This window comes from Magnolia sinica, chromosome 1 (assembly GCF_029962835.1).
Source record: "Magnolia sinica isolate HGM2019 chromosome 1, MsV1, whole genome shotgun sequence".
Taxonomy (NCBI): Eukaryota; Viridiplantae; Streptophyta; class Magnoliopsida; order Magnoliales; family Magnoliaceae; genus Magnolia; species Magnolia sinica.
The window spans coordinates 131,818,474-131,845,003 of record NC_080573.1 but is presented as its reverse complement, the minus strand read 5'-3'; the positions used below and the strand labels follow the sequence as shown (position 1 = coordinate 131,845,003).

The 26,530-nt window shown below is 39.1% G+C and overlaps 1 protein-coding gene across 4 annotated transcripts in view; it reads right to left on the bottom strand.

Moving 5' to 3' along the window:
* The window catches only part of LOC131217663 (single myb histone 4), a 60,323-nt gene that overhangs the window by 2,358 nt on the left and 31,435 nt on the right, over positions 1-26,530 (bottom strand). Inside the window, exons 3-9 of one of the 4 annotated variants that reach the window (XM_058212615.1) lie at positions 21,578-21,662; positions 19,558-19,641; positions 10,875-11,303; positions 10,702-10,797; positions 10,454-10,606; positions 10,045-10,359; positions 9,014-9,371 (exon numbers count right to left, since the gene is read on the bottom strand). In XM_058212615.1, coding sequence (XP_058068598.1) covers positions 9,135-9,371; positions 10,045-10,359; positions 10,454-10,606; positions 10,702-10,797; positions 10,875-11,303; positions 19,558-19,641; positions 21,578-21,662 — 1,399 coding nt within the window. In that variant the 3' untranslated portion in view covers positions 9,014-9,134. Of the gene's footprint in view, positions 1-9,013; positions 9,372-10,044; positions 10,360-10,453; positions 10,607-10,701; positions 10,798-10,874; positions 11,304-11,399; positions 12,148-19,557; positions 19,642-21,577; positions 21,663-26,530 lie in introns of those variants that run through there. The other 3 variants (XM_058212633.1, XM_058212625.1, XM_058212640.1) reach the window with 3 other exon arrangements.

The window sequence follows — 26,530 nt, the reverse complement described above, 5'->3', positions numbered from 1 at the left end:
TAGAAATTAATAAGAATGTTCAGTTATTTAATAGAAATATGCAAAGGGGTTGCCCACTGCATCTCTCTATTAAAATATATTTTAATAATTTTTAATTAAAACTAATCCTTTTTCCAAAAAGCTAAAGTGTTGTCAATCTGTAGACCGGCTAACACTCGTCAAAATATTTTTTTTTCACCCATTGTGATGTTAAAAGGTGAAGACAAATTCAAATTTCTCCAATTTCTTTCTTCATCTTCAAAATCAAAGTTTCTTACTTCAAACGCATGTATTTGTGCATTGATATGGACTTCCACTAGATTTTTTGCTAATTTGGAAAAAAAAAAAATAATAAATTTGAATTCAAAGCAAATTTTCTCACTTATGGGTTTCGGCTAGATTCAACTCTCAGATCGAGATTTCTCCACCAACATTGTGTTTATCAGCAAAATAACTTAGGTTGTTAAAACTCACCTAGGAAGAGATTCCCCCAGAAATTTTTGCTAAACTAAGCTCCTTTTCTTTTTCTTTTTGGAATTTCGAATTATATTCCTTCAATAAATTTGCATGATTTAGAGAGAGAGAGAGAGAGAGAGAGAGAGAGAGAGAGAGAGAGAAGGATTTCCAGCAATATGTATCGCTCAACACTTGTGAAATATCACAAGTATCGAATAGTATATGGTAATTTTATGAAGGGACCCTACCGAAATCTGGCAATATCAATAATATCACAAATTTACAATAGAGCAGCATGTATAATCATTGATGCATGGGATTTTTTGTTATACCCACCATATATCGTATCAGTACTGACGGGTATCAAAAATATCAAACGGAATATCGGCTGATACTAGTGATACAATGAACACTGACACAAACTATCCGGAGATCAAACTTCACACCATGAAGCTCTAGGAAGCGTTTTAAGTATCGATGATATGGGCCGATATATCCCACGATATATCTTGTATCCTACCTGTGCGATACGAAATGCACAAGTAGTGAAATATATCCCACATGTTCGATCCGATGAGTATTTTCGATCCTTTCATGTTAAATCAATGTCAAATTGTTACAAATCCATGATTTTTCATGTTTTGGGAACTTCGATTTCGAGATTTGGAGATGGGCTGAGTTGCAGAAAATTGGAAAAAAAAAAAAAATAATAATCAAAACTTCCCAATTTCTTGAAAATTGGTTGCAACCTTTGTGTCCAAACATAAAATGAAGCATGCAAGTAACCTGATCTAGTGATTCTTCTTTTGCTTTTGAATGTATTGTTTGTGTTTCCACACACCTTCTTACATTTATAAATTATATGAATAGACTTTGAATATAATTACATTAATTCAGTTAGATAACGCATAGATTAGGACCCCATATAGAGAAAACATATTACGTGTACTTATTTTTTTGTAATGTTTTGATTTATAAGCATGTATTGATGTCTCTTTTTTTTACCAATCACTGACGTTTCATTGAAAAATTCGACCAATTTCCCAATGTTTCCTCATGTTTCCAACAACAACGATATATTACACAGTGCAGCTGATATATCCCAAGGGTGCAATATATAATGCGATACCGATGTTTCGAACATTGGTTCTAGGAGAGCATGGATCAAGGAATAAGACAAGAAACAATTACATCAGAGTTGGCTTCATGCCAGGGAGATAAACTATTAAAGCTATTTTTAACTTAGAATAATGATGGAAAAGTTATAGACAGGAGATTATACACATGGTTTTTATTTATTTTTTCATGTAAAAGATTACACATGGTTTTAGTGACCTACATAAACCATACATTTGAGTACATAGTGAAGTATTTGTATTGGTTATGAGTACAAAAGGGGATCCGGGATGATATTATTAAGATATCAACATCATTAAAGATATGTATGATGGTGTTGTCTAAGAGTGACAACCTATGGTGAGACACATGAGTCGCCACTAGGGGTCCGCTTTAGGCCCTTACCTGTTTGCACTGGCTATAGATGAATTAACTACTAGCATTTGGGATAAATCCATGGTATATGTTGCTTCCGATGATGTGCTGCTACTTGGCGAGACTAGAGAAGCTGTGAATGTTAAACTAGAGATTTTGAATGGTCTAGAATTCATAGGTATAAAAATTAGCATAACCAAGCAGAATGTAGAATGCAATTGTAATATTAGCCACAAAAGTGAGGTTTTAGTTAGAAGTGATGGCCATGAGATTCCTCAAAGTGATATGTTATAGTATCTCCGCTCCAACATTCAAACCAATAGGCTCTATCAAAAATAAAATTAAAAAACACTCGAACCAACAGGAGATCGCGGATGATGTTTTCTCTAGAATTAGGGCAGGTGGATAAATTGGAGATGCGCCATAGCCCCAACATAATACACCTCCAAGGAAGAAGGTGGAAGTGAATCCAATGAATCAAGAGTAGGGGGGCTTATCGGAGATATTCCTTGTGCAAAGGTAGGTGTGAGATAAATCTCAACTGTATAATCTCTGGTAGAATCATTTCTCTCTCCCCCGGCAGCTTATCTTAGTAGGACACTCATAGGCGAACATATCATCTTTTCGTCCATGAATCCACCCTGAAAGCATTCCAATCTCGGTCACGAAGAAAAGGTATTCCAATTCTCTATAGTGCTATGTGATTGCTCCATTGCCAAGGAACTTCGAAGAAATTTTGTATGCCAGCTAGTACACAAACTATGCTATATGGGCGTGAGTGTTGGGTGATTAACATGAAACGTGAACCAATGATAAAAGATGTATGGGCCAACTAGGAAAGGTAGAATGAAGAGTAGGGTTGTCAATGGGCCGGGCTTGTTCAAAATGCTGATTTTGGCAGGCCTAAGCCCAGCCCATTGACACACCTAATGAAGAATGGGGTTTTTTGTTTTATAACAGTGGCCCTAAGGTTTAACCATTGCAAAGTTTTGGCCCCAATTCCGTAACTCTTTTTTTTTTTTTTTTGCCTTGGGGTAGCTTTTGAAAAAACAATTCGGACGAAATTGCCTTTCTACCAGTTGTTGCAACGTACGACGGTTGCTTGTCTCAGAAGTTGAAAACCATTCTTCCAAAAGGAGAGTGTCCCACTAAATCAGGATTGGGCCCACTCCATGGGAGATCTGATCCGTTCATTTTATTCACGGCATCGTGAAAACTCAGAAGGCGTTGTTGATTTCATCTTAATTCGAGCCTTTGTGGCCCCCAAATGGAGATAATGGTAGCCTTTCTTTCTAAGATGTTTCGTCAGGTGTGCTCCACCTTTGTTGTCTTCTTCCCTAATTCTTGGGGCCATGCCCTGAAATTAATTCCCCTTTCGAATTGTCGGAGTGGATTTCAGCAGGAAGTCAGATGGCCCCCATAAAACTAGTTCGAAAACCTATAAAGGGTCAAGGTTTAACCTCGGATTTCATTTGTGGAACTTTCTAAAACTTTTTTTTAGAAAGAATGGACCACCACCACACAAGTCGTTGGACTGTTGCTCCTACCTTCGTGGGACCCTTTGTCACTTTTCTGGCGTGTTTTCGACGACATTCTCTCCATTGTGGGACCTTGAACTCTTTCTGGCTACTTGTTCAAGCTTTTTTCAAGAGTGTGGAACCACTCACTGATGACAACCATCCCTGCTGTTGGGCCAACATAGTCATTGTCATTACCTAGACAATATCAACATAAGGGTGAGTGTAACATGTATTTATTTATTTTTTATTTTTTTGCTCTATGAAGGCAAATATCCTTGTCCATTTCATCAGTGATCTTGTTGAAAATGCAAAATAGAGATCCTTGGACTAAGCTCAACGATGATCCTGTTGAGAATGCACAACGGAGATCCTTGAACAAGGCTCAATGGGGATCATGTTGAGAATTAACAACGGAGATCCTTGGACTAAGCTCAACGGGGATCCTGCTGAGAATGCATAATGGAGATCCTTGGACCAAGCTCAACAGGGATCTTGTTGAGAATGCACAACGAAGATCCTTGGACCAAGCTCAACCGGGATTCTATTGAGAATTCACAACGAAGATCCTTAGACTAGGCTCAACAGGGATCATGTTGAAAATGCACAATAGAGATCCTTAGACTAAGCTCAACGGGGATTCTATTGAGAATTCACAACAAAGATCCTTAGACTAGGCTCAATGGGGATCTTGTTGAGAATGCACAATGGAAATCCTTGGACTAGACTCAACGGGGATCCTGTTGAGAATGCATAATGGAGATCCTTCGACTAGGCTCAACGAAGATCCTATTGAGAATGCACAATGGAAATCCTTGGACTTGGCTAAATGGGGATCCTATTGAGAATGCACAATAGAGATCTGTGTACTACACTCAACGAGGATCCTGTTGAGAATGTACAATGGAGATCCCTGGACTAAGCTCAACAGGGATCCTGTTGAGAATGCACAATGGAGATCCTTGGACTAAGCTCAACAGGGATCCTATTGAGAATGCACAATGGAGATCTGTGGACTAAGCTCAACGGGGATCCTGTTGAAAATGCACAACGGAGATCCTTGGACTAAAGCCCCCAGCTTTTTCCTTTTAGATGTACAACAATATTTGAACATCATGGCTCCATACGCTGTCATTATGATGGGGAGCACGCATATGAACAAGAGAAATGGTTGGATAAAGGTGGCGAATCTAAGTTTGTCATTGTGAGCATTGAAATTACATACGAGGAGCTCGTATCTAAAATGCACAAGATTACGAAGACAACCTGAATAATACGATGTTAGAATGAAGATTGTTTACGCTGCGCAGAGTTCCGTATCACTTCATCCACAAATTATTAGAGATGACAAAGATGTTCTAGGGCATATGATCTTCTCCGGTCAGAACCCCAATGTTCAAATACATGTGTATATAGAGAAAGTCAAATCTATAAGTGTGGTTTAAGAACCTGCGTTCGTAGATCTGAATGAGCCAGTAGCAACTGTGGATAATGCTTTGAGGATAGGATTTCCATTCGCCTCCTCACCAGTTGGTGCAGACATCGCTGGCCCATCAACCAATGCACATATTTGTGATCCGAGACTCGACAATTGTGAGGTGCCATCTTTTCCAGAGATGGATAGCGAAGACTACACGGACATCCCCTCACCGGTTTGTGCAAACATCCCTAGCCCATCAACCAATGCAACTATTCATCATCTAAGGCTCGAAAGTTTTGATGCATCACCTTTTCGATTGTTGGATAGTGAAGACTTCACAGACATTCACTCACTGGTTGGTGCAGACATCCATGGCCCATCAACAAATGCACCTATACATGATATGAGGCTCGACATTTGGGAGCGGCCATCAACTCTGAAATGTTGTCACTTAACATACACGACAATGATATTGCATTCATTAACGTGGATTTTTTGGGATATCCAGATTTTGTTGACAATCCCAGTGAACTAGACATCGGACAGATGTACAAGGACAAGAGTCGACTGAAGGATGCTCTTTGCAAGTTTGCAATGCGAAATCACTTCCAATATAAGTTCTTGACATCAAACAAGTACATATACACGACCAAATGTCTTATTCAAAATTGTGGTTGGAGGGTTCATGCATCGAGACTGGATAGTGCAAGTATTTTCAAAATAAAGACATATATCCGATTACACATGTAGCCAATCTTCCAAGGCTATAACATATCGCCAAGCACATTCTAACACAATAGCTAATAATGAGACAACTTCCGCGATGAGGGGGCATAGTAAATGTAAAGCAGCTTATAAAGGGACATGGTGACATCATTGATAGGTGAGTAAGATATGCAGCAAGCTTGCAGTTGCATGAATAAGGATCTAATATGCAGGCTAGGCAATATACAACATGGAATGGCGAGGGAATATGAAGTTGATTTCAGTTATATGAAGGCATGGTTTGGTAAGGATGTTGCAATTAATGAGGTTATAGGATCATTTGAACATCCGTACATTGTGTTCGTGGCCTTTCTTTAAGAGTTGACAAAGGCAAATCATTGGACGGTAATGGATTTACAAATAAACAGGGAAACCAACTACTTCGAGAGATGTTTCATCACACTTGGACAAGCATTAGAAACTTTCAGCAGTATTTTTGAAAGGTTGTGTGTGCGCGGGGCTCACCTGAAAGGAAAGTATAAAGGTGTAGTGTTCATGGCTACAATGTTGGATGGGAATAATCACATCCTCTTAGGAGCTTACGAAATTGGAGAGTTTAAGAACATTAGCAGTTGGAATTGGTTCCTCAGCAATTTGTGAAGATCAATTGCACCAGTCATGGATATCGTTATTATATCAGATCGTCATAAAGGATTGAGCCGTGAAGTGAAATCAGTATTCCTTTCTGCAACACATGGCCATTGTGCACACCATGTTTTCTCAAATATGCATGTAAGAATAGGTTGTTGAAAAAGTATTATTGGCCAGCAGCTAAGACGTGCAAGAATAGAAGATTTGAGGAGCTCATGCGCTATATAGACTTATCAATTTGAGAAGATCAATTGCACCAATCGTGGATATCGTTATTATATCAGATCGTCATAAAGGATTGAACAGTGAAGTGAAATCGGTATTCGTTTCTGCAACACATGGCCATTGCGCACACCATGTTTTCTCAAATGATGCATGCAAGGATAGGTCGTTGAAAGGTACTACTGGCTAGCTGCTAAGACATGCAAGAATAGCATATTTGAGGAGCTCACGCGTTGTATAGCATTGGCTAACCCTTCCGCATATCATTGGCTTAGTAATATAGACAAAGACAGATGGGAATCTTTATTCTTTCAGGGCAAAAGATACAACATCATAACTATAAACATATTAGAGAGCGCAAAAGCATTATGGAAACAGCCAAGAGAATACCTGATAACAGAACTTCTTAATGAAGTGAAACACAAGATGCAACAATTTTTCCTCGTTAGAAGAGAAGATGCCATCGTTTTTTCGGGAAGAGTGACTTCATGGGTGGAGAAACAAATGACGAAGCTCGGTCTCCTAATGCACAGAGGACAGTATGTACAGTGATATTTGCAATTGATCTCGAAGTCAAGGGGAATAGCGACATGGTGAAATTGACAATTGCGGAATGTTCATGTGGTGAGTACAAAACGATAATGTTGTCTTGCCTACATGTACCCAGTTCTTGATATTTACCGACGGACATACCAAGATTCGATGTACCCAGTTCCTGATATTAGCCAATGGGACACACCAGAAGATGTTATACCGATATGTGATAAAATTTGTCCTCCATATAAAATAAAAAAATCTTCTGAAAGACGGTAGAACATAATTAGGAGAAGACAGAACAACCGTAAGATGCTCTAGGTGCAAGAGAACATGATACACTTGGGTGACGTGCACCTTCGTACCCGTCGTTAATGAAAATTAATTTTTGTAAATTCGATGCAGAAAACTATGTACGTGTCATTGGCCAATTTTTGTAATTTAGTGCTATTCTTGCAAATTTCATTCTAAACCGTTTTTTGTGATTTAGATGTTGTGGATTGGACAATTTTTAATAAGTAATGCAGTTCACCAATTTTTTCATATGTACGTTGATGAATATATGTACATTGATGAAGTTTTTGTAGCCCAGATCCCAAGATGACACTTGATTAACAAAACGGAATATGATGGTCATGTTCGAACGACCATTCAGGATGAAAATCAATTCAACAGTATAGGTTAGAAAAAGAGAGTTGTAGAAGTTTGAAAAATAAGAGAAGTTAGAAAAAAGTTGAGAAGTTAAAAAATAAAAAATAAAAAAATTTGAAAGAAAGAGAGAAGTTGAAAGAAAAGCAAAGAAGTTGAATATTTTTCAGAAGTATGAAAGAAAAATAGAAGTTTGGATCACACCTGGGGTAGGTGGATTGTTGTTGGGACACTGTCGACCGCACCTAGGGAAGATGGATTGCCGATAGGATACGGTAGATCGCACCCGAGGAAGGTGGATTGTCGATGGGACGCTAGATTGCACCTGGGGAAGGTGGATTGCCGCTAGGACACTAGATCGGCGATCCACCTTCCCTAGGTGCGATCTAGCCTCCCCAGGTATGATCTAACCGATCCACATTACATTCGTTGATAGTGGATAATTCAAATTATGATACAATCAAGGTATTCCGTATCAGTAACGGTGGCCGTAACGGTCACCACCATTACCGATACGGGTATCGGCTGCAATGGCCGATTCGGGGGCGTAACGATTGTTACGACCACCGTAACGGTTGAAAATTTTCTTTTGCCCAAAAAATTCTGAAAAAAATATTTAGAAAATCAAGAATAATGTAAATATTCCAAATATGTATTCATTTTTTGTTTTGAACATGTTTATGGCAGTGTAATAGTCCAATCTTTGGTGAGAGTGTTGTAACGGGTTGTCTAGTGAATTTGTGAACATGATTATATGTATTTGATGTTTACACATCACAATCAAGCATTAAAACTAGAAATAAGAAAAATTGCATAAATACTACTTTTTCAATTTTTTGAAAAAAAAAAAGGCGTCGAAACTTCTATTCGCTCAAATCACTTCAATCTACGATTTTAATATTAAAAACTATAGTAAGAGTGGTCGAAATCTATTGTAAAATGATCTAGGAGAGTTTTTGGAATGAGAAAAGTTATATATATTAAAAATAATAATAATAATAAATCGGGGAGAAAAATGGATTTAAATAGAAAAAAAAAAAAAAAGTGGTCGTTTTTCGACCGTTACAGGAGTAACAGTTGTTATGCCCTATAACAGCCTTTACGGCCACCATAACGGCCGATACGGTCCCAAAAAAATCAACTGCCCCGTTTCACCCCCGTATCGTGTAACGATCATGGCCGTTACCTATACGTATCGGCCTTTATGGGCGTATCATAACAGATACGGAACACCTTGGATACAATTGCTTTTAGCTTGAGTTTCTGCATGGCCCACATGACATTATAGAGATGCAGATGGATCTCATAAGGTAGTTGCACTACCACTGAGCGCATGTAAGAACTTCACATTGTTGTCTAACAAGCCACAGTCCATCAGATCCAATATCAGTAACAAACCAAATATACAGAAGAATCATTTTCTTATTTCAATGGATACTAGTGTAAATGAATTTACATCCACCTACCACGTACACCACATATATTCAACTACAAAGAATTACATCCAATATTTAAACATCCTTTTTACGCTTTCTGAAAAGAAATCTGTTCGTAATGGGTTTGGAGGCCAACTTCTTTCTCTTTGTTAGTACTTCAACTTCGGGCCCTACCAATTGTTTTACTTCTTCAATATCTACCTCATCCTTACTTTCCCTTTTGGCCACAACAGATTGTGGCACCACTGCATACTGCCTATACATTTGGAGACAATCGAAGGAAAGTGTCTTCCTAAATTTAGGGATATCATCCTGTTAACATTGAAAGTAACATATTTAGTAAAAGAAGGGGAGAAAATATTAGACATTAAGGCCCTATTTGGATTCGCGTATAGTATCGTATTGTATTGTATTTGGGTACTGTTCATGTATACATTGGACGGTTTTCAGAATACATCCAAATCAACCAGATACTAATTAATGTTTGGATAGGAGGTATTGTTTGGCATAGTATACAATACGTTATACAGATCAATGTTTGGATAGGACGTATTATGTCTGCGTATTGTACAATCTTAATTGGGTTGGGTGGCCTGTTTGACGTATGGAACTTTCTGATTTATAGCCCAGATGATTTTCACGTTGAAATGTACCAAATGAACGGTCCCGATTTTACACTGCATAGGTACCAGATATCTTGTAATCATACAAATTTCAAATTTTCATCCGCTGCCGAATACAACACAATGAATATGAAGTATTGACGGCAACAGAACCCACTGACAATACTCTACCGTCGGTTCAAAATTTTGGTTGGAGTTTGTATTCGCACGCATGGGATTCAACTCCTATTCACTCCAATCCAAACATGGTAAACGTCAAATCATTACTTCTAATACGATACAATACATCCAAAACGCGTATCCAAACATGCCCTAAAATACAAACTTGAAAGCCCACTTAGACGGTTATATTCGATACTTACTCGGCCAAAGTCAATGGATTTCCTACTACATAGGAAGTCAATGTACTTCATCACGTATACCCCACAATCATACCCGTTATTTTGCTTTGGGGTAGCCATTATCATTTCAACCGTCCATTGATCTTCCCAGTACGAATTCCCATCGTCGACGATATGAAATATCCAACGCACTCCCTCAAGAAATGCTTTGACGAACGTATCATACTTTCCTTCCCATTCATAATGCAAACTGTCATACAACTCAAGCATTCGTCTCCTCGGGTATAAGACTGCTAGGAACCAATGTCGTTCCCGTGCATTCAAAGGGAAATATACCTACAAAAGTCATACGAAGCAAATTATAAGTGCACCTTACAAAATGCCATGAATTGATCCACATATACAGATGGAAGTGAAGTTTAACGCTTACACAATCATACTCCCACATATGTTTCCCCTCATGAATTCCTTTAACCATCGACAACATATTCCTAGGAAGAACCTTCCCTCCCAAATCCTCTCTGTTGTTGTGGTCTCCCGCGCCATATTCATATATCTTCTTGATGTCAAACTCCAATATTCGCTGTTACAGAAGAGTTAAAAGTAATAAGTTTAATTGTTTCAATATACATTAGTCGTAAAATCCAAAGAAGCAATGTGGGTTTTACGATACATTACCATGAAAAAGGTATTGACGAATAGGCAATTCTGGGGATACTGTAGAGGATATTTTATGCGACGTTCCGTCAAAAATTCCATATAAAGGTTAATACCCTGCAAAATGCAAGTATCCGTAAACATTTACTATATTCAATCCCAAATAAAGTAACTTAATGGGCAAGATAAGTTACCTCATCATCAACCCAAGATTCATCTCTCCATAGGCATCTTAGCCAAGATAAGCCTTCGTTATCATAAGCATTCTTTACCAAATTGAGCTCCTCAAGGGTAAGGCTTCTGGATGGGTCCATATACCCTGCATCAAGAGCACTAACTTCATCCTGTTCGGCGCGAGGGGCTGTGAAGGGAGAGACAAGGAAGCGTGAAGAGTAAGTTTCACGTTTCACCCTCTTCTCACCGCCCTGCACTACCTCGCGGAGAATCTGAGGAGGTGTCACAAATAATGCAGGTTGGCCCCCCATCATGTTTACGGGTGCGGGTAGGCCCCCCATCTCGTTTACAAGTGCAGAGCGATCGACGAAGCCGGTTTGGCCCCCTCCATGATCGACAAGACTTAGTCGGTCCCTTGCCTCCCCTCCTTGGAACGATCGGCTAATACCCTGCATATAAATAACATACATGACATGCAATGTTTCTCGATATTTGTCAGTATAATATTGTAAGACAATAACATAATGATTGCAACTTATAAATACCTTGAGTGCCTCAAGCTCCGCCCGTAGCATCTTCATTTCTTTACATGTATTATGATTCTCCTCTCTTAGCTCCTGAATATCTTTTCTACTTCGCGTAACCCTACTAGACAACTTCAATTTGTAATTGATTCTTCCAAATTGAGTAGATATATTCGTAGATAGTTGCTCAATCAACACTTCATACGGTGGTTTTCCTGCTTCCTGCCTACTAGCTTCATGTCCCATCTCCTCCTTGGTATACATCTTCTTCTTACCCCTCTCTTTTCCCACCTCTCTCTTCCCATCCTCTTCCTTTCCCATCTCCTCCTTTATATCCATCTTCTTCTTACTCTTCCTCTCTTTTCCCACCTCTTTCTTCTCCTCATCTGCCTTTCCCACATCATCCTCCTTGTCCATCTCCTTCCCCAAGATAAATGTGGGAACTTCTCTAACAGCGACAGATTTTTCCTCATCCGCAGTGGGGATGAGTTCCCCATTGGTCCTAATCTACAACAGCATGTATGTAATGTCAAAAACATTGAGCATGGTAATACACAACGAACAAACCAATAACTAATATTCCAACTTACCCGTATATTCTTAAAGACTATTGTATTTTGCAACCTTGATCGTAGTCCAATTCAGAAGTCGTGGAATTCTAATAGAACTACTTCATCTGGTGGCCTAGGTCTTTAGGCCACATACGTCAGGCCAAACCTCATATGCCCAAATTTGTTGAATGAGGGAAACAAGAAGAATTAATATGAGGCATAGTTAGGGCTATACATCGAGCCGAGTCGAGTCGAGGTGGGCCAAGCTTGGCTTGACTCGTCCATGCTATACTCGAGTTCGAGCTCGAGCTCAACATTGAAGCTTGGCTTGGTTGCCAAAGCTTTCGAGTCGAGTTCGAGTCGAGCTAGTGATTCGAGTCAAGTCGAGTTTACCTCGGTAGGTAAGGGAAAGAAAAAGAGGGAATGGGGACGAGCAAGGTCGGGTAGGGTTTTTTAGTAAAAACTTATAAGTTTTAACTTCTTTTTTTAAACTTAAATATATATATATATATTATATTTAATATTAATATAATATATATAATATATATTATTAAAATATATTACTCGAGCTGAGCTCGAGCTCGAGTCGAGTTGAGTTGAAATACACCATGGTCGAACTTGGCTTGAACTCAACTTGAGCTTTAGTAAACAAGCTTGACTTGCCTTGAGTCGGCCTTTCAAGCCGAGTTAATCCGAGGTGAGTAGAGCCGAGTCGAGCGAGCTTTTCGAGCTAGTTTGACTCGTGTACAGCCCTAGGCATAGTATAGTGGCAACGAAATCTACAAAAATAATAGTTTACGAAACCTCGTAGTAAAAAAGAATTGCTTGTAGGGCAAATGGGCATCCACAGAAGTTGCACAAGTCCGAATAGTGTTTCTTAATTATAGTATTGGCTTTTGCCTTCAATATTTGGTACCCCACACTCCTCCAAGGGCAACTATCAAAATTATTTAAATTATTTACTAAATCGATATATTCATCTACACACCCATTCTTTTCAGGCAATCCAACAATTAAATTCTCAACACACATTAGCATGGCCAACTTCACAGCGTCTAGGTGTTTGTTGGTCCCTTTGGGTGAAAGAAATGCCTCAAGCAAATCACTCTTTACAATTAGAGACCGTTCCTTGAAATATCGCTCCTTAATAGTCCTTCCTTAAGAAGACTCCACACCAGTTTGGTTCAATTCGTCAAGTGGTTTCCACTTCAGACCCATTATCAAGGTGAAGTCCATCTCCCTAAATCCGAGGATGATGCCCTGAAAGTCAAACCAGAAGTCACTGAGGTGCCTTTGCATCGGGCAATGGATCAATTGTTCATGACCAATCCATTTTCTCTCATCGAAATCCAGTAGAGCCAAAGCAGGTTTTTCTCAACATCTCTCTCTCTCTCTCTCTCTCTCCCTTGACATGGCACTTATTGAAATCATCATTCACATGAGTTAGAAATACTACCAAGTACTTCGAGGACACCTTTACATTGACATAATCCAAGCAAGGACCCGGTTTTCTTGGTTCGCAAAAGGAATCTTTAGTGCATGAAAGATAGTATTAGCTTAAGTCAAGGGAACAGAGAGCACAGGTGCAATCCAGAGCACCCATCCGTGATCCATAGTGTCCCATCAGCAATCCCACTGTCCAAGTGAGATTCACAGTGAACCAAGTGCAATCCAAAGCTCCATTTGCGATCCTAACACCCATTGACAATCCACAAACCCCATCAGCGATCGAAATATGATCCCAATGCCCATTGGCAATCCACAAACCCCACCAGTTATCCAATTGTGATCCAAATGCCCATCGGCAATCCATAGACCCCATCAGCGATCCAAGTGTGATCCCAATGCCTATCGGCGATCCGCATACCTCCCATTTGCGATCCAAGTGAGATCCCAATGTCCACAAGCAATCTACAGACCCCTCATCAACAATTCAAGTGAGATCCCAACGTCCATCAACGATCTACAAACCTCCCATCAACGATCCAAATTCCATGGTCTAAAAAAAACTCCCTTTAACACTAAAAATGACATCAAGCTTCCATAGAAGGGGACCACCACACTCTCCTCCCTTTCACAAACTCCCACCATTGATACATATGTAGGAAAAAAAAAAAAACCATAGAGTACCACCACACTCCTGCCTTTTACAAACTCCTACTATTGATACCCTACCAAAAAAATAAAAACAAAATCCAAAAAAGCCACTATTATCCTTACATAAACCCACGTTTGGCCATCATAGCTTGTATGTCAAAGAGTCAAAACGTGGTCGAAAATCTCCAAAAAATACTCATTTTCCGCCTGAAGCGTGTGGTGAGTATGCTGGAGCGTCATCAGAGAGTCGTTGAAGAGTGTCGCAGTCCCCCACACAAACCTTCCAACTGTCGTGGAAGCTTCGGTGAGTGCGTGGTCCCCTCCTGGAAAAGAACAAAGAGAAACGAAGAAAAGAGGGTCCCACAATAAGGCCCCTCCTGCAGCAGGGCCCCCACAATAAGGCCTTTTAGATATCTTATGCAGGGGCCACTGGTTTGTCATAAAGCAAATTCACCGTCCAAACATAAGGGTTTTAATTTTATGTCATCGGCCCGAGTTTGAGGGCAAAACTCATCACAAATGGACCACACCGGAGGAAACAGTTCGGAATAAACGAACAATATTAATACCATTGTGGGACACAAAGTTTCGAAAGAAAACAGAAAAACTCCCTCAGTGGTTTCACAGTTGGCCGATTATAACCAGCAAAACGGATCTCCCGTGGAGTGGGCCCATTCCTAATTAGTGGGACCCACTCCTTTAAGAAGAACGTTTTTCAACTTCCAAGACAAGCAACCATCGTACACTGGCATTAAGGGCAACTTCATATGAAAAAATTCAAAAGTTGAACCATTGCCAAAAAAATAATAGTTAAGGAACTAGGGCCAAAACCTTGCAATGGTCAATCCTTAGGGCCATTTTATTTTTATTTTTTCAAAAGAAACTAAAATAAACAATGAGGTCATTTAAAGCAATGTTTTAAATATCGACGATATTGGTCGATATATCCCACGATATATCTTGTATCCCACCTATGCAATATGAAATGCACAGATAGTGCTAACATTATCCTAGACGTTCGACCCAATGAGCATCTTCAATTTCCAATCCTTTTTTAAAAATGAAATTATGTTAAATCAATGTCAAATGGTTACAAATCCATTGGTTCTTCATGTTTTACATGAAAATCATGGAGTTAGAGCTTTGATTTCGATATCTATTGGTTCTTCATATTCTCCATGTTTCTTTTTTCTTTCTTTTTTTGAAATTTTCCTTCGACCAGTCGAGACTAATTGCAAAGTATTTAGAACACATACACTCTAATTTCAAAATTTGAGTGTAGGTGGTCCAATTCGGGGAAAATTCAAAATTTCCCCAATTTCTCCCAAATTGCTTGCAATGTTGTACTCCAAATATGAAATCAAGCATGTATGAGGGTTGATCTACTGATTTGTCAAGTCCTTGTCAATTTTTGCAAAATAAAAATCATTTTTAATAAAATATTATTTATTTATTTCAAAATTTTCCTTCAACAAGCTGTCAATTGAGACGAATTTCGAAGTATTTAGGAATGTTTGATGAAATGATCATCACATACACTAAATGTTATGCATTCAATTTAAATATAGTTGCATTAGTTCAGTCAGACAACGCATAGCTAAGGACCCTATACAAAGGAAACTTATTATGTGCACTTCTTTTTTAAGATGTTATGACTTATGATATAAAAGTGCGTATTAAGCCCTTTTTTTTTTCTTTTTTTTTTATAACAATCCTTGAAGTTTCATTGAAAAATTCAACCATTTTCCCAATGTTTCCCCATGTTTTGCAAAAGTGCGATAAATTAACCGATACAAACGATGTATACCATGCTATAACCGATACGTATCTATATCCTAAGGATACAATACGTAACGCGATGTCGATATTTCGAACATTGATTTAAAGAAACTTGGGAGTAGTCCCAATTGGAGAAGATGATGTAGAGTCAATTGAGAAGGTTCAGTCACATGCTAAGAAAACCAAAGATGTACATGGTAAGGGAAGTTTGATTGGGGTTGAAGGGCCTGAAAGGAGGACCTAAAAGGACTTGGATAGAGATTACAACAACGAATATGAAGGCCTTTGAGATTATGAGAAGGGATAAAAGCTTTTTACACATTGAAGGTAGGGCCTCACATGAAATTTTTTGGCAAAATGGGATCTGAAAAGCTGGCCTCAAATAGCTAGACAAGGCTATACTGAATCATTGATGGTGGTGTGATGATGTGTTGGTGGTCATTGTGATGGTGAAAAGAGGGCCTGTGTCCTTTTCTATGCTAAGAAGTAGAACTCACAAGTCGTGTACAGTCACAAGGGAGAAATCCATTGCAGGCTAATGGGCATGGGAACTCAAATCATGATCAAGACTTTTTTCTTGGTTTTGACAGAAGAATTGAAGGAAAACTGACCGATCATGCAAATGCATTTGTAAAACCCAGTTGCCCAACACAAGCCAGTGTGTCAGATGTGAGTCAGATTCATGTTGTTAATCGGGTAAGTCACATAGTGAATGTAACACTCATTTCCCAAAAATCAGGTCCAGCTAATGAGCAGGCCAGCCTAATTTTTGGAACACAGCATATTAGCAATGAGTCCTGCCTGAACAACCTGGATCTCTCACATGTGCCATTCGACATGTGGATTGTGATGGGATTTGAACTTTGATCACTACAGATATTAAACTACGGTTAGCATTCCCATTCATGAAAATACCGAACCCAACTTATGGTATTTCCCTCCTATCTCCTACTCCATAGGCATTTGCTGTAGCGGACTTTTAAGGTTGCCGATGGGGTGCAATGCATATCCAACCTTCCAGGCTCAATTGAAAGTTGAAACTAAGCTAGGTTGCCTGACCTAGGCTTGTAGGGAAAGCTTGCACTTAATATTTTTCTCATCTGGATTACATCAATAACTGATTCAGGCGAGACCAAACCAGTAAATCATCAGGACTCGATACTGAGTGTTCCCTGTACTAGTAGGAGTTTGCAATAATCAGCTGACCTAACAAGCTGGATACTTGCACTTTAATTGATATGTCCAACTGTGATTTACACATCAAACGATAAATAACATGGCAGGCTCGCAACAAATTATTAGCAAGTTCTCAACATATCAAGTAGAACAATATGCACATGCATGAGTCAGTACCAAAATGCTTTAAATGGGGTTCACGAAACTCACAACACGAGGATAGCAATGGAGAAAGATGATCACACAAACTAGGACCTGTGTTTTTTTTTCTTTTTCATTTTTTCTTTTTACGAATAAACTAAAACTTATGATCAATGTCTCAAGCTGCTTGATTATTTCACTCCTTAGTGTAGTGTTTGACTACAGCTAAAAATTAACTCCTAACATGTTCTTGCAAGATTATTTACTGATGTAGAAGGTGAATCCCACATGGATCTTGCATATAAAGATCTCATAAAGACTAATTGTAAATATTTTAGACGTACAAAAAGTGCATCTAATAATTTGGTCCTTTTCTTCAGTTTCTAAGAGTTCTTTACTCTCACTTCCAAATTTTCGTTTCTTCACGCTATATTAGAAAAATTATCATTTTTTCCCAAAATTTAGGACGCAGATTAGCTACTGACCACGTCAGTAGCGAGATTCGCTACTGTAGTGATGTCACCAAGTTATGCGGGGCCCACCATGATGTATGTGTTGTATCCACACAGTCCATCCATTTGGAGAGATCATTTTAGGACATGAGCAAAAGAATAAGGCAGATCCAAAGCTCAAGTGGACCCCACCACAGGAAACAGTGGGGATTGAATGCCTACCATTAAAAACTTCTTGGGGCCACATAAGTTTTCGATCAAGCTGATATTTGTGTTTTCCCTTCTTCCATGTCCATGTTAACTTATGAACAGGTTTGATCTCAAAAAAAAAAAAAAATTTCCATCATGGTGGGCCCTAGGAAGGTTTCAATGGTGGCCGTCACTGTTTTGTGGTGGGGTCCACTTGAGTTTGGATCTGCCTCATTCTTTGGTTCATGCCCTAAAATGATCTCTCCAAATCGATGGACGATGTGCATACAGAATAAACATCATGGTGGGGCCCACATAACTTGGTGACGTCGTTTCAATAGTGAATCTCGCTAATGACGCAGTCAGTAGCTAATCCGTGTCCCAAATTTTAACAGTGAAAGAAACCAATTTGTCAACTCCGCCCAATTCATGTGGTCAAATCCCAACTTAAAATGGGGATTAAAGCATTTCGATGTCATCTTTGTTTGACAGAGGTTTGATGGATATAACAAGAATAGCTTTCCTTTTATCTGTATGTGACAATAAAAGATTGACAGAGAGTTGAATGGAAACTCATGACTTGAAATCTTAGCCTTTTCTTATCCATAATCTAACCCGGTGGTTATTGTCCTAGTTATTTGAAATGCACTTTGATGTAGGTGTGAGGAAATGATAAAGCAGGCTTAAGTGTGTGGAAATACCTCATCAAACCAAGGGAGCTAATTGTTTCTCTTCATCCGGTGAGAAAACAGTTTGGAATGTGGCCTGCAGAAGGAACCTTCAAGATTGGGAGATAACTGAGTACGTCGATCTTCTCGACCGCTTATACAGAGTTAAGCTAGACCATCTATCCGCTGATAGGCTCGTCTGGAGATTGGATAAGTCCGTTAATTTCTCCGTAAAATCATTATACAATATGATGGATAGCCCGTCTTTCTCAAACAATGTTCACCCGTTATCTCTCATTTGGAAATACTCGGTTCCTCCAAAATTTGCTGTCTTCGGCTGGTTGGTTGGAAAGAAAAAAAATCCTCACGGTCGACAATTTGAGAAAAAGGGGGATGCCTAACGTCAATGTTTGTTTGTGCTGCATGAAGGAAGAAGAATTGATCGATCATCTCCTCATCCATTGCCCTTTCATCGCAAGAATATGGTCAGAGTTTCTTTATCGCTTTGGTATTAACTGGTGCAGTCCGGGGTCGGCAGATCATCTTCTATTTGCTTGGCACGGGATCAGCCTGGGCAAGCAAAAGAATCGGCTTTGGAGAATGTCTATCCTAGCAGTTTGGTGGTCCGTTTGGAAAGAGAGAAACGACAGATGTTTGGAAAATATTGCAAACTCTGTAGAGGTTATAGTCTCAAATGCTAAGCGTCTATTGTTAGAACGGGCGGTTAATCTAGTCCATGTTAAGGATTCTGATTTTCTGTTTCTAGGAGTTTAGCAGAGTTTGCCTCCTCAGTAGACTCTCTTCCTTTTGTTTTGTCTCTTTTTCTTTTAATGAAATTCAAGCGATCTTTCAAAAAAAAAAAATCAAGGGAGCTAATTGCAAAAAAGTTAAGGCTGAGAGACTCGAAGCTTCTTTTTTTTTTTTTTTTTAAGTACAGAACAGAATTTTAAATCTGTTAGCAAACATTAACCCTTGAATAAGACTTGAGAAGTACCACTGATTAAGAATTACTGGAGAATCACACAATGATACAGAATTCTTAGCATATCCTTAATAAGAGAATATATGTTGGCATCTTAAAGCAAAAGATATGAGTACTGACAAGATGTGGAGAAAATTCACTCACCTTTTCAATTTTATCTTGTCCAACAAGCCGTCTCAACTTTGAACTAAGCAGCCTTCTAAAATTCGGAGGCACCTCATGTCTTTGCTGTACAAAAAATAAACATAATATAAAATGCAGCCATTCTCCTGAACACCAACATCATGATGAAATGGATAAACGGCCATGGTTAATCACTAAGGAAGTAAAATGGAGTACATAAACTTGATAGTGGTATGGTATATGAAAATTTTCATTGCTTTCTTAAAGCAGTTTTGATGCAGAAATTCTGACAATTACTAATGCTTAGCATCACAAATGAGATCCAAAGATTATAGCTATGATTAAGGATAGATTTGGACATGCGTTGGGAACAGGAGTGGGTGGAAACTTCAGGCAGGATGCTTTTTCACAAACTAATTTTCCATTAACTGCATGTGGTACTTGGAATGGATGGGATTGCCATATAATAGAAAAAACAAGGAGAACTGATACCACTCATTCAAATTTTTTTTCTTTGCTGCTCCGAATGCTCGGTATGTTCAATACAGCCACACACAGTATACTCAACCAAATGTTATATTTTAGAAAAAATAAAAAATAAAAAAATCCAACCAATGTTTATCCGGGAATACTTCCAAAGGACTACCAGAATTGCATATGCATTGCATAAACATCATGGGATGGGGGTAACCAAGGCTCCAGAATAGCCCCCAAAACTTTAAAGTGGTCTAGTGATTAGATTTAATCCACAGACATGAACATAATGTTGAGATAAAACAATATGCAAATTTTGAGCAGAGAAGACAGCAAATGCTGTTTAATAAATAGCTCAAACATTGGCTCAGAAAGAACATAATGACATCCACTGTATACAGATGAGAATGATTGACTGCACTGTTCACAGAGATTTTGATTACAAATGAACATTGGCATAAGAGGTAAATGCACACCAAACTTTTCTTTAAGCCCACAGGCACCTCTACATGTATGTGTGACATCAATCTGTGGATCAGGTGAGCTCCACTGTATAGATGACCTGGCTAAAAATCAAGCCTGTTAACTCATTAAATGGGGGATGGGCGAAATCAATAGGTGGTTTATAATCAGGCTCCATCTATCTACGAATGTGGACCATTGACATTTCTTTAAAAAACATCCATCATTTCCAGACCTTTCAAAAAAAAAATATCCATTATTTCCATACAAGTGTAGCCCAGCTGGTGAATCAACCAACCTAGATTCTGGGCTAGGTCATCCAGACAGTGTGGGCCACCTGATGCAGTTCACAGATGTCCCATACATATGGCTCCATGTGGAGGAAAGTGTTGAGAGTTGCTTCTTGGATTACCAGAACTCACACAAGTCCATGAGAGTACATGCTCTAAGATAGAACACCTGCTATTAGAGCAGAGATGAGGGTGAAATTTGACATTAGGTTATTGGATTTCCTGTTTGCTCCACATCAGGTTATCGGATTTCCTGTTTGCTTCTAAACTTGGCGGTGAATGATGGATATGCTGCAGAAGATTGATGCAGAACCCAAGGGGACACTATCACTGGAACTTAAATGCAATCCAGATGTGCAGTGTGGATACGCAGGAGATAAAAAAAATTTATTTAGATCATATGTAAACTGATGTGCTTTATTTTTTTAAGACAATAGCGAAAAATATCAACTAAACTAAAAAGACAGGATGGGATCCCCAATAAAAAGGTAGGGATGAGACGCCCCAAACCTGGCCAAGCAAGAATCAGCAAAGATAGCACCCCTGGCTAACAGGGCAAACTGATGTGCTTTATTGAGATTTGAGACTTTAAGCATGCTATCTCCTCAAGTAACTAGAGCCACAAGGTGCTCATAAATGTTTTTAATAACGTATTATGCAATTCTTTGAGTAAGTTGGAATTGAACCCCAAACTCATGTTAAAGTGAAGAGCAACTGCCCTGTGCTACATGCATAAGTATCTACAAACCAAATATACAGGAGAAAGATCTTATAAGATAAACATATCAATAAAGATGATGGAGGCATCCACTGACCTCAATAAACCTAGAAATGGCACCAATTTCTGATCCACTTGGATCTTGCATGGTCGAAAGTGCTTCAATTATCATTGTATTGTACCTGGTAGAAACAATTCAGCAGCAATCAGGTCAAGTATATCCGTAGTAGGACCACTGATGATAGTGAGGAAAAACATGTCTATTTGGAAAGATAATCATGTTCCTCCATATCATGAAATGGGATTGTTGATGAGAGTGCTGAGGAAAAACATGTTTCTTTGAAAGATAATCACAGTGTTCCCCAAATCTCTTGCTTGGAATCGATTCATAATCTGATTCCGACCAACCCTCTTCCATTTTTGGAGAAACAATCATGGATTTCAACCTCCATTTTGCGAATTTGGAGAAAATGGAAGAAATTGGGGAAAATCCAAAATTTCTTTGATGCAGGACATGAAATTCAAGTATGATGTGCAAGATTTTCAGGCTTTAGATCACACTAGTTCAGAAACAATTACACAAAATTCCACATCCCACACAAAAGTTCAAACACTCAATCAAGGGGAATCTTATGCGGATCCAGGCCTACACATGCTAGGGCCGGATCAATCAAAATTATAAACAAAACAAGAATCAAAGGAGGATAAATTCATCCACACATGCACAGAAATAATTCCCCCAATCCAAAGGATTCATAAATTTTAATTTGGGAAACCCTAAGGTTGAAGAAAGGGCATAAAATTGAGGATTTGAGTAATTTAGGGTTAGGTTTGGGGATTTTCGATGAAAGAGGGGTGAAAGAGAGGAGAGTCGAACCAGAGAAGTACCGCACGTGTGGACAGCAGCAATGGCCTAGACGCACGTGCGTGTGATCCCGACCGCACGCGTGTGGGGCCCACTATTCAGAAAAAGGTCACATTGGCCCTGGTCGGCCAGGGATGAACTCCAAAACCCCTAAATCTCAACTCGATCCAACGCACGGTTTGTGCGTGGTGCTCCGCCGAAGTTTCAGCCCTCCTGCAGGGCCAGATTTTGGAAATCTGCTGTAGGGAGAAAAACGTCTGCAAATATTGATAGATTTGCAGATAGAATGCTTGTAGGAGAAGAAATATGAATGAAAGAAGGTGGAGGCGAATCGGGATATGTGTGGCTTCGCACCACGGTAGTCAGCCCTTCGAGGAAGGGAGGGTTTTGCAACCAATTGAATCTCCACAACTCAGAAATTTAGAGAAGCAAAAAAACGCAGCAATTTTATTAATCTTCATTGAATGAAAAAGACTACAGGGGGTGCCTATTTATAACAAAACCATACACCTTAAAACTCGTGCCATGTGCACAACCTATTACTTGGCGACGAAGTAATAAAAAATTACAACTAATCAAAGCAATCTAAACTGTCCATGATACTCCTAATAACAATAATAAGCAAAACCCAAAATACTAAATTAGTTAGAATAGTGGGCTACGATTATGAGAACCCATGGTGGGATTCACATGACTATCGGGTCTACTCCAACGAACCAAAACGCAGTATTCTAACTAGGATCATCAATCCAGATCGACAGTAGGGCCCTCCTCCTTGCATACGTGTATAGGGGGGCGTGCGTGTGTGCATGATGTCCTCATCATTCCTCGATTTCACCTATTGAAATAGCAATTAGAGTATGGAAAAATCACATTGGACGTGGTGGAGGCTGCTCTATAGATTAACAAGGGTTTTTGGATTTTTTAAATATTTTTTAATTAAAAAATATCAAATAATAATAGAAGACAATTTTTTCAGAAAATCCGAATTTATCAACAATTATTTAGCCTCATTTGCAAGTGTTTACAAGTGTTGGTTGATCTTAATATCAATTGCATAATAATTTACGAATTTGGAGAAAATGGGGGCAATCGGAGAAAATCCAAAATTTTCCCCATTTCACCTATTTAAATTGCAATTAGAGTATGGCAAAACCACACCAATTGTGTTGGACGTTGATCAATAGATTGATGGAGATTTTTGGATTTTTTTGCATTACTTCTATCAGACAGTGCATAGTCTAGGATCCCCATACAAACGTAACTTATTATGTGCACTTGTTTTTTGTGATCTTTTGATTATAAGTGTTTAATGATGTCTTCTTTAACATCCCTTGAAGTTCCATTGAAAAAATTGACCAGTTTCCTAATGTTTCCTAAAAATAGAGATATTATGGGATACATCTAATATTTCCCATGCAATACATCTGTATCCCATAAAATGTATCTGTATCCCAAGAGTGCAATAAATCTGTCAATACTGATACTGATAACATTGGATGATCATGTTCCTCCATATGGCTAAAAGTGCGCAAGAATTAGTCCTCTAGTCTATGCGGTCAGAGAGGGCCTCGAGAATCATGGCATGTGTTGAAGGAGACAAATGTAAAGGGGAGCTTTGTGTTTATTAAATTAACCAAATGGGATTTACAGGAAACCACTGCAAAAGTACACTGTGAGATACAAAATATGAAAACTATACGAAGCACCTTTAGAGGACAAAGGATAACTGCGCATCCAATATTGAGATTATATAGCATACATTTCCTGAGATAGATCGTTTTTCTGCTTTAGCATCATGCTGGTCATATAATTAACTTCTTATGAGTAAAGATCTAATCCATGCCCATGTCTAAGAAAGCAAGCAAGGCTAGCTTTGTTCCATGAGGACTCATGCATCTTGGACAAAATCAAGGATCTATCCATAAGGTTAAACATTTTGCTTTCCTCAGTTCATTGAGAAGCTAAGGGCATGTTTGTTAAATCTAAAGTCTAAAGCCTGAATCTGAAATCTAAATCTGAAGTCTGAATCTGAAATCCAAAGACCCGTTTGGTAAACTATATGAAAGAAGTGCCAAAGTCTGAAAATTAAGTATGGAATCTGAAACAACCCGTTTGTTAACAAATGTCTGAAATCTGTTTATTTGACACATTTGCCCCGTCTCCTGTTTGGAGATGTGAGTGGGATCCGTGACTGAGGGGCCCACCATGATGTATGTGCCTTATATCCACGCTGTCCATCCGTTTAAAAAACTCATTTTAGTTTATGATCTCAAAAATGAAGTAGATCCAAATCTCAGGTGGACCATAATACAAGATATAGTGGTAATCAACCATTAAAAACTTCTCCTGAGCCACAAAAGTTTTGGATCAAGCTGATATTTGTGTGGTCTCTTCATCTAGGTCTTTGTGACCTTATCAACAGGTTGGATGACAAATAAACATTCCAATGGCCCCCTTGAAGTTTTTAATGGTGGAGATTCAATCACGACTGTTTCCTGTGGTAAGGGTAACACCTAAGGTGTTACCACCCAAGTAACACCTAATCCGCTCCCAGCGTAGTAGGCAATCCTGTCCAGATCAGGGATCCACCGAAGTCACGCTTGCACCTAGCTGGAGATGGACGGTCCTGTCAAGGGCTTTGTGGGGCCTATCGTGAAGTATATGTTTTATCCACACCGTCCATCCATTTTTCCATACTATCTTAGGGCATCATACCAAAAATGAGGCAGATCTAAGGCTCAAGTGGCCCACACTACAAGAAACATTGGGAATTGGGTGCCTACCGCTGAAAACTTCTTGGCCCCACAAAAGGCTCCGATCAAGCTGATATTTGTGTTTTCCCTTCATCCAGGTTTGTGTGACCTAATCAACAGCTTGGATGGTAAATAAACATTAGTGAGTCGTAGGAAGTTTTTAATGGTGAGTGTTCAATCACCATTGTTTTCTTGTGGTGTGGTCCACTTGAGATTTGGATTTGTCTATTTTTTGGTCTCATGCACTAAAATGATCTCGCAAAATGGATGGATGGTTTTGATATAACATATACGTCATGGTGAGGCCCACATAACTCGGTGACGTCAAGTTGGTGTTGTATAGCACACCATGCAATCCACTTCCACTACCGGCAGCGTCATACGCAATCTGATTCAGATTTCCTGCTAAAGCCTTTCACATAAACCTCCTGCGGTGGGATGCTAAGTGGCCCACCATGATGTTTGTGGGAAATCCACCAGCCCATTCATTTTGCAAGCTCATTTTAGGACAAGAAACCAAAAATGAGGCGGATCCAAAACTCAAGTGGGCCACACTAAAGGAAACAATGGGAATTGGGTGCCTACCGTTGAAAACTTCTTGGGACCACAAAAGGCTCTGAACAAGCTGGTATTTGTGTTTTCCCTTCATCCAGGTCTCTGTGACCTCATAAAGAGGTTAGATGGTCAATAAACCTCACAATGGACCTAGGAAGGTTTCAACGGTACTCGTTCAATTCTCATTGCTTTCTGTGGTCTGGTCTACTTGAGCTTTGGATATGCCTCGTTTTTTGGGCCCATGCACTAGAATGATCTGGAAAAGTTGATGGATGGTATGGATATAAAACAAATCATGGTGGGGCCCAAAGAAGTTCTACTAGTTAAAAGTTGGGTTGTGTATTACACAATCTATTTCGAGGAGAGAGAATCTCTTTGGCAACACTTAGGGCAAATTTGGAAGCAAAAAAAAAAAAAAAAAAGGATCTGCAGAACGCATCCCATATTCACCGTTAAGCCAAACCTCCCTTGCTAAAAAATTGTGGAAAAATCACGGAGCAGTTTCCAAGTTGCGTGTTAACAAACATCACTTAACGCCAAGTGCTTTCTAGGTTCCCCATTCCGTGATTTTTTTCAATGTTAACAAACATGCCCTAAGATTCTCTTGTACAATCTCAGAAAAGAAGTATTCAACACTTGGCTATCTGTACCAGGGATGTTAAAGATATAGTTCCTCTTTTTTATTAAAAAAAAAAAAAAAAGAAGCATCGCTATCTATTAAAAAAAAAACGAAAAAGAAAAAGAAAAAAGATAGCCAATGCAAATGTACTTTACTCATGGTGTGCCGTAAAGGCCATTACGAGACCGTTATGTAAAGGTAACGGTGGCAACCGTTACGCGTTACGGGCCTGTAAAGGCCGTTACGTAAAGGTAA